The sequence below is a fragment of the Frieseomelitta varia genome, unplaced genomic scaffold (genome assembly GCF_011392965.1).
Source record: "Frieseomelitta varia isolate USP_RPSP 00005682 unplaced genomic scaffold, Fvar_1.2 scaffold_230, whole genome shotgun sequence".
Lineage (NCBI taxonomy): Eukaryota > Metazoa > Arthropoda > Insecta > Hymenoptera > Apidae > Frieseomelitta > Frieseomelitta varia.
This window is the reverse complement of record NW_025109958.1, coordinates 97,061-106,530: the sequence shown is the minus strand read 5'-3', so window position 1 is coordinate 106,530 and position 9,470 is coordinate 97,061. Positions and strand designations below refer to the sequence as shown.

General features: G+C 29.2%; 1 protein-coding gene across 4 annotated transcripts; it reads right to left on the bottom strand.

Annotated features, from left to right (window-relative positions):
- Window positions 1-98: 98 nt before the first annotated feature.
- Window positions 99-9,444, bottom strand: LOC122527726 (vinculin). 4 transcript variants are annotated; one of them, XM_043652163.1, is made up of 21 exons: window positions 9,144-9,444; window positions 7,917-8,024; window positions 7,694-7,839; window positions 7,303-7,579; window positions 7,036-7,236; window positions 6,725-6,965; window positions 6,401-6,633; window positions 6,247-6,267; window positions 5,746-6,112; window positions 5,228-5,656; window positions 5,046-5,137; window positions 4,879-4,972; window positions 4,560-4,604; window positions 4,168-4,287; window positions 3,938-4,009; window positions 3,249-3,278; window positions 2,987-3,111; window positions 2,673-2,912; window positions 2,501-2,591; window positions 2,288-2,323; window positions 99-1,064 (listed from the first exon to the last, which is right to left on the bottom strand). In XM_043652163.1, exons 1-21 carry the CDS (start codon window positions 9,198-9,200, stop codon window positions 895-897), a joined length of 3,195 nt encoding a protein of 1,064 aa, XP_043508098.1. In that variant the 5' UTR covers window positions 9,201-9,444; the 3' UTR covers window positions 99-894. The 4 variants fall into 4 exon arrangements, with proteins under 4 accessions (XP_043508098.1, XP_043508099.1, XP_043508100.1 ...); XM_043652164.1 differs by lacking the exon at window positions 6,247-6,267; XM_043652165.1 differs by lacking the exons at window positions 2,288-2,323; window positions 6,247-6,267 and having other exon boundaries at window positions 9,144-9,443.
- Between the last annotated feature and the right edge of the window lie 26 nt (window positions 9,445-9,470).

Here is a 9,470-nt window from a genome sequence, read left to right as displayed (position 1 = left end):
AAAATAGATTTCCTCATTATAGTATTGCATGTAAGGTTCCCTACGTATACATATATTGCGGTAAATAGCACCTATTAAAATTATATTCACGCATTCTCATTTTGCAAAAATATATCTTGGTTTCATATGGCATTTTAATAAATGTAGATAAAAATTTGTTATATTTATTAATTGTGCTGATTTTAAATTGGTAGGTCCTGGGTGTGTGGCGCGCACGAACGCGTATGGGAAGTACACTTATTACTAGTAAAAATATATAGTAAATTGGTAATTTGCATAAGGCATAAGCTTTATCATCTCTATATTTTCTATTTCCTGATTCTTAATGAAACTTTATAAGAGAGATAGACTCTGAAGATTGTTAATTAAGCATTCTCTTCAACATATCATCTAAAAATATTTCTCGATTGAGATATATCTCTCAATTCGTATGAAATATGTTTCTAATTGTATTAATCACTAGCTTGTTTGTCACATTATCAACTATAACTTCTACACAATGAATATAGCAGTCAGTATAGTTATAAGTATAAATTATACGATAAAATTTATATCAGTGAATATTTTGAGGATATCATTCAAACATCTAAAATGGATCTGAATATATAAAACCATAAAAACTTAAGTTTACATTCTTTTTTATTCATAATTACTGCTAGAAGTACTGTTACTTAACTTTTTAAAATTTTCAATATTTATTTCTAAAAATTAATTACGAATAAAAAAATCCCATATGTTTTAAATTCCATTATGTACCAGTTTTAAGAATTTGAATGTTATCCCTCATTAGAACACTTTTATGATATATTGTGGAATCGATCAAAATGTATCAAAATGTATTAAGAAATCTTACCCATCTGTTACATTTCACTTTCATTATTGCAATTTTTTTTTTTAATATTGATACCAAGGCTGCCGTCGAACCCAGCGTAATTTCATACCAGATGCGGTACGTATTTTTATGCTGGCACATTCTGCGGCTCGAACAGTTTCTTTTACACTCTGCATAAGGTTTTGAGCATTTCCAACTAACATATCTGTTGCTTCTTGATCTTCTTCAGTACCTGTATTTTAGATGTGAATTATGTATTAAATAGAAAAAAACACTTAATTGAACATAAAATTAAAACACTTAATTGAAAATAAAAATAAAAATCAGTTTTTAACACGCTCATTGTCTAAAAAAATATATATTAAAATACTTCAATGGAGATAATTTTTGTGCTAAATTTAAGTCATTTCATGAAAGTTTCAGAACCAACGTGTTAAAAAATAAGTGTCTATACCTACTATTAAATTTTATAAGTATACTACATTATATGATTAACGTACATAGAATAACAATGAAATAGAAATGGACTATTTATCAACAATTTTAGTATAATGATTCAATTTTTAATACATATACGTTGCGTGCTAAAAAAAAATTATTGCAATTGTAATAAGGAATGTGTAAAAACATAATAACTGATGAATAAGATTGTGTAATGACTCTATTACATTGAAAACTACATGCAAATATGTGAATATGAATGCTAACATTATTCAATGTATAACGGTGCATGTAGGTGTCCATACAAAACATTGTATGTTAAGTCTTCAAAAACAGTATTTCATAAAGGGAACAAGAAAACATATACAGATAAAAGAAAATCATGCTAAAAGAATAAAGTCAAAATATACAAAATTCTATAATAGAGATAGAAATATTCTAATATTCTAAAATTTCTAGAATAGAAATTTTAGACTAATTTAAGTTAATGTTACAAAAACTGCGAATTGTATCACATATAATATATATGAAATATATCTTTCAGAGTATAGTTGCTTCTTAAATTTACACAATGTTAATTTTCACATATTATTTATTTTTAACTATATTTTCTAGGCTAACTTATATTTATTTCATCAACTTACTGCAGCCAATCAATTCGTCTACATCGTGATGAGCAGAGGCATATCAAACGCATCAATAATTAAATTGGAAATTAGAAGATTAAAAAATGAAATACATTTTATAATTTAGAGTAAAAACATTTCATTTGTAAATATAAATATCACAATCTTTCAGTAATTTCTTTTATTGAATATTCTTAAATTTCATATAATAAAATAATATATATAATTGTAATAAATAATAAAAATTTATTTATTCAATTATTTCAGAGACTAAAATATGCATGCATTGTAATGCAAATGCAAAACTGTGGCATGTTCAAACAATTAAAGGAAAGAAATTCTAAAAAATATAATAAAAACATCAAGCATAATTTATCAACATTTTTACCATAAAGCATCAACTCTTCCCAGGTGGGGAGCGTCTCTATGTATGAAAAATGTTATTAATAACTATTTTTTCGTTAATTGGTATTAAAATATAAAACTCCCCAATTTCTGTGACATATTAATTTTTTAATAATCATTAATTATTGAAATTAATTTCAGAGAACTAAAATATGTTTTATTATATATAAAAAATTGAACAATTTGTATACTGTACCTTGTGCACCTAGCATTGTAGCTTTCACTGTTGATAATATTTTTAGTTGTGTACCTATAGTAGGTATCCGTTCGCAAACTTGAAGAAGATTCTATAAAAAAGAATTTATGAAAAATATTAATTCCGTGTCTTATACATTATATATATTATAATAGATAAATTGAATACATACAGTACGAATACGTTTGTCCGTACATTCTCTAGCTAACTCCTTAGCTAAACGAGTTACTTCCTGAGAAGCTTCTGCAATGGCCTTAGCACATGCGATCAAATCCCTTTTATTACCACCTTCTCCTCTAACTAGGCCTGATAATCTGCCCATTAAAATAGCCATTTTCTTCGCAGCAGCAATAATTTCATTATCTTTGCTGGACCATTGTCGTACTTCTTGATGTAAGCCATGGGCAGCCATCTAAAGTTTTACCAAGATTATATGTCGACCTTGCATTTTTGTGAATATAAAATTGAAACATAAATTGAGTATACCATAATAGGCTGATTAGGCTGCGGTGCGTGCATAAACATTTCATCTTCGTCATCTGTTTCAGGCGGTGGAGGTCGTGGAGGTGGAATATCTCCACCAGGCAAAGGTGGACGCGGTGGGACGACTTCTGCTTAAGGTAAAATTATTATTATTATTATTTCTACAAAAAACAATGAATAATAAATTAAATTTAAATAATAAATTCTTTATCAATACAAACAGAGTATACTTAACATAACATAAAAACAATGCACATTTAATTACCATCATCATTGTCGCAATCATAATAATAGACTATTATTCCACGTAGCATTAGAAATATAAGCACATATTAATAATTTTAAATTATGTATTAGTATGATCGAACATGCACCAACAAACATGACAACTATGTAATGGACTAAAAGAAAAATGAACATACTTTTAGTTATTAGAAATAATGAATGCAATTATCGTTAGTATAGAGAAAATGAAAATTATAAATTGTACAACAATAGTATCAATATATAAGCGGGTAAATGAAAAGTAGATTTCTTGATTGATAAAATGTCATGTAAATTATAAAAAACAATAAATTGTTTAATATATTTATAACGAATTTTTAGATGCTTATTAGTATATACGCATATTCATGAAATTCAACGAAAATAAATTCAATGCACTATTATTTCTTTCACTGAACAATAGTTTTTTTCTAATTTAACCCGGAATTATCCACGTGAGGGTCTAGTCGCCGGGATGTACCTGCTCTAGACCCCCAGGTGGGTAATCCCGGGTTAACTTAGAATTGCTTATGGTTCATTCCTTCAAATCCTATTGTTAAAAAAATGCTTTGTAAAACAATGTATATTCAATTTCATTATACACATGCTTTTTCCCCACGAATAATAGAATAATTATTAAGCGTCGGGTACTTGCAATTTTAATCCTCAAAAATATTAGTTTTAAATTACCTCCATCGTGAACTGATTTTTCTAACTCGTTGTCAGAAGCCAGTTCTTGATATAGGAGATCAGGGTTATCTCCTGATAAAAAAAAAATTACTTCCATGTTTTAATATCAGGAAACAAATACTTCAAAAATTTATGTATCTATTTTTACTTTTTGATTCCAGTTATTTGCAAATATTATTTAAGAAGAAAAAAGAAATTTTGTTTGATCTTTTTCAAATAATGGTAAATACCTTCACGTGCCCACTTTGGTAATGGGCTGATAGAGCGATGTTGGGGTTTATTTGTATTTAGACTAGAGTTGATGACACATAAATTGCTTGGCGATGGTTGATTTCTTAATGGTTCACCAACTAGCATTTAAAGAAATATTTTCAAATTTTCTTATTAAAATTACAAAATAATATAAAATAAAAAAAGCTATATTGAGAAATCCTATCTCTCTTAAGTTTTATTAAATATTAAGTTCAAAATGTAAAATAAATTTAGTATTGCACATGATATTTTCAGATTATTAATAATGTTCATTCTAATGCGTATCTAATGAACTTGTAAAAGTAGTATTTAATTATTATAATGTAATAATCAATCATGCATAAATTATCTTCATGCAAATGTATAATACCTTTATCTATGAAGTAATTATATTGACGGCTTGGCAATTGTTTTTCTGGAAGAAATATGTTAAAAATTTTTATGTTACGAAAAAAACAGATATTTGAATTTCGTCTATAAAACTATATGTTATAATAAGCGAATTTCATTTATTTCGTTGGGTAAATAGCTTTTAGATACTTCAAAGCACAAGTAAGTAAAGTATGAAGATAGAACTACGAAAAAACATAGAACTCAATTAATTTTCTATTCCCAAAGAAAGTCCCAAAGCCATTTTTACAAAACATAAAAGAATACGGAATGTACGAATAAATATTTTACACACTTACCATCATTAAGATGTAATTGCGATACCTCTGGTGGAGGTATTAAGTCTGGTTGAATTACAATAGCTTTACGGACTTGTCCAACGTTAGACAGAAGCTACATAATAATAAATAAGTTATTCATAATGACGATAAAAATTAAACTTTAATTCATGTTTTATATTACTCACTGTACGATTACTTTCCCTCCAACGGGAAATTGCATTACTGTCATTGATATTGATTGCAACCAACTTTGCATCTTGAACCATTGGAGCAACACCTAAATAAAAGTAATTTTTCATAAAATTCGTATTTAAATATATTTAAAAAAATTTCAATTCATTAGATTTGTATTTTATGTATTACTTACTGTTTTGAAGAATATCTGTAGCTTGATTCACTCTCTGAATGAATGCGGGATCCTCGCTATTATCACTTTCTTGCTTTGCCACAAGAATTACCCTGTTAGCCAATCTAGCAATGGCAGCTGTATTATCGACCATTTTTTGTGGATGACTCTTTGCTATAGCCTCTTCGCACAGGAACGAATGCTTTTGCATTTGTTCCTCAGAAGTTCTAATGAAATCTCCACTGTCAGTTGCTTCGTCGCACAATGCACGTGCTCTTTGCATCGTTTCGGCATATTGCTGTCGCAAATTTTCGAAATGTTCATCTGCAGCTCTACTGTCCGGGTAAGTCATTCGAATTCGTCCGGCATTAATTAATTGCGGTGTTAAAGATTCAACTTGCGAAGCACTTGCAGTCAACGCTTCTGCTAATTTTTTGTTACCTCCACTACCTAGAATTTTATAATAGGATTATAGTAAGATTTTACAAGATTGTAGTAAGATTTTACAACAGAATTATAATAATAATACGTCCACGTACCACCAGCGGCCACCATTCTAGCCGTTTTTGCTGCCCTGTTGGAAAATGTTTGAAGGGCATGCGTTTTATCGTTGAAATTTTGCTCACGGCCTAAAGTGCCTTCTGGGGCTAACACAGCGTCCGTGAATTGTTTTAAAGGTGTCGTTATATCGATGAAATCTTCGACCACTCTCGATATAACAGCTTGTTGTATTCTGTTTTTCAATTCATACAGTTTGTGCGACAACTGACGCGCGATTTCTTGGGCACGAGGTGTATTTCCTTGCCCATGAGCACATAAATCTCCAAGTTGATGGGATAGATTGTCAACCTCATCGCAAAGTTGCAAAATTTCCGCTTTATGTATGCCTGGCAGACCCTCGGCAACCTAATGTTCAGATTAATTAATAAACATAAGGAAGTTCATAGCATGTATAAATACTGATACCGACAGTATAGTTGAATTAAATTCTTATCATTAGCATTTTAGAAGCAATATTCAATTTATACAGCGTAACTTACGCTTGCTACGTGTTGCTGATTCTTTCCATTTGCGGCATTTAAATTATTAAAATTAAATGATAAAATTTTGCACTAACTATAATGTATCCTCACATTCGTTAAAAGGAAAGAAAAAAATGAAAGAAATACTGTAATATTCAATTTATACATATACCTTCTTTCCTTCCTGTATAATTAAAGCTATAGCTCTTTGACCAAGTCCTTTGTCATCATGTTGCGGATTAAGAAGCCATTTATTTGCTTGCTCTAGACGACCTGCAACTGTGTGGGCAGTTTGCGTGGTTCCAGACTTATCAGCAGCAACTATAGCGGAGGCAATAGAGCTGCGAAGTTCGTTTGTTTTTTCTTTTATACTACGTGCTAAAGCTTCCGCTTGCGGCGTAGTTCCTGTGAGAGGAAAAATTTAAATAGAACAAAAAAAAAAAATTACATTTATAAAACATATTTTATACTTAGATACAATTATGTTTATGCAAACCTTTTTCATTTTGTCTTAGTTCACAAAGTGCGTTGGTCATAGTAACAATTTGCGAAGTCAATTTTTGCAATGGTTCTGCCTGTGAAGGCGGAAGATATCTTTCTGCTAATCGTTGTGCTTGTTCAACTATTTGACGAAGACTCTTTTCTCCTACTCCACCGCGCAAAGCAAGTCCATCATCTAACCAATCATAAGCGGCTCTTATTCTAGATTCAATAGCACTTTGTGCCTTTTTTAATACCTTAAAGAAAGGAATAGAAAAGTATGAAAGAAACATTCAAATTTTAAATTCTACATTAATCGCTACATACTGTTAATTGATCAGCATCCCATTCTTCTTCATCATAAGTTGTAAGTTGCAACACTCTAATAATTTCATTTAACTCATCTGACATTCTGCCAGCTAAATAATTACGATTCTCAGCTGCTTCTTCTGCACCTTTACTTCCTTGAGAGATAATGTGAATAAATATTTTCATAGAGCAGATGAGGATTGGTGCAAGTGTTTTTACCTGTTACATATTTCAGTTATCAAAATTAATAAACTTTATGTATACATCAATTATTTTTTTACTTACCTGATCTAAACAGCGCACTAGAATTTCTCTGTGAACTTGATGAGTCAACTCTTTTTCACGAGCACTTACTTCTTTTGATACTTTACTGAGGCATGGACTTAAATTTTTAAGAAAATGAACTAAATCTTCCATTGTTTCAATAACTTCTGTGACCGCCAAATAGTCTAATACCCTTTTACATTCTCTAATAATTTTACGTACTTCACTTTCATCAAAACACAGCAATAAGGAACTAGTTCCCTGAAGGATACCACGTGAACCTTCTATAAGCTTTTTCCTAAAAAAAAAAGATTAGATTGTATTTTTAATATAATAAATTTTTTTTATATTTTTGACTTTGTAGGATTGTAAAAGTAATTTTGTAATACAAATTTTGTCCTAATTTTAATACCTAGCTGGTCCAGAATATGGGTCTTGTTTCAACATAGCAGATGCCTCCTCCAAGAGACGCGAAGCTCCTTCAACTCGTTGTAAAGCAGCAGGCATATCTTGTTTAAGTAAAGCATCATCAGAGGAATTAATTGTTTCTTTCCCTACCTATACATTAATAAAAAATTTAAGACAGAGTAAATAAATTACTTTAGCAAAAAATTTAATTTCAAAGATTAATTTACCTTAACAAGATTTGCTACTGCCATACTAACTGCTTGCACAGGCCTTCCCAAATCAGGCATTGCATTTCCATCTTCAGCTTCTTCATGTAAGATGACAAGCCTCGAAACCTATGTTACATTGGTAAACAAATTTTTGCAAAATAAATTTGGAAAATTAATATAAATTATTAACTTATTTTTTACAATTATTTTTACTTCATATATTTAAAAGATAAACAAACATTTCTTGCAAATACATATTCGTAATAAAAACAACTTAATCTATGCTTGAATTAGGTACAAAGAAAACTAAATAAGAAAGGAAGTTTGTAATAATTATATATTTAACATATTTAACTTTATACATAACTTTAACATATTATATTAATATATTTAACACAAACAAATCGAATAGCAAAAATTGACAATATACAATGATTTCAAAATAAAATGTATTCTAAATAATTTTTAGTTCAAAATATATACCTTGATATGTTAAATATAAATATAATAACAAATTAATTAATTTGTGTTTATTTTGCATTAACATTGAAGCTATATCAATTAATATATCCTGAAGGACATCCAATTCAGAGGACATTGATAATTTCATATGTGTAACATGTGGGATGATCTGAGGATTGGCAGACTGAAACATGTCCTTTTTTGGAAATACAAAGTGATCTTGGTCTAGATTACATAGTTTTTCATAATGTGTATGTAATGTCGGATTGAATTTCATTTAAGCTAAGCTTGTACACCAAAAGATGAATTTAGTATCTCTGCCCTATATTTGTGAAATGATGTCATAGTTCTATATAAAGAAGGACAAGTCATTTGGTAAATCTGTCACAATAAGTATGCACCATCGTTCATAAGTAATTAAAGTTAAAATAAAACGTTAAAATTATAAATTACTTTATTAACCAATTAAATAATATATATTACGATTAATCAAATAATATATATTTAATAAATAATGCTATTATCTTACTATATAGGTCTGACAGATTCAAAAATGTATACATATTTTTTGCAGGTGAATTAGACAGAATATGAAAGATATTTGTAGCGTGTTTTATATGTACGTGTATGTTATGACAAGTAAATTATTTTTTAAAGACAATGATATCTTTTTTTTTATTTTCCTTCTTTCTGTACTCAAACGAAGAAATGTTGATGGAACATAATGTTACCAATGACCCTACAAGTGTAATAGTTGAAAGATCGAAAAATAAATATATTTACCTGCTGTGCGACAGGTTCAAGAATACTTTCTATGGTTTTTGTATGGAATACCGGCATTTTAGCAGCTTTTGTTACGTGAAAACGTAAAAATACCGATTAGAACGTATCCAGATGAAACGAATTTGATTGAAAATTCAACAAAACAATTGCACACGAAAACATCAACAATAAGAACTAAACGAAATTATTTCGCGAAGTAACACGAAACAACTTATCCGACGTACTAGAATGAGAGAGTACGTAATTCTAGCCGTGAATGGATCACGATTAAGAATTACGATTGTACTATTCGAGAAAATCGTATCGATATAGAGAAATTTAAAGAAC

Coding starts and splice junctions, on each gene's coding strand:
- LOC122527726 (XM_043652163.1), bottom strand. CDS start 9,200: ATGCCGGTATTCCATACAAAAACCATAGAAAGTATTCTTGAACCTGTC. Junction 6,966..7,035: donor GGGATGCTGATCAATTAACA/GTATGTAGCGAT, acceptor CCTTTCTTTAAG/GTATTAAAAAAGGCACAAAG. Junction 6,268..6,400: donor TTATACAGGAAGGAAAGAAG/GTATATGTATAA, acceptor GCAAATGGAAAG/AATCAGCAACACGTAGCAAG.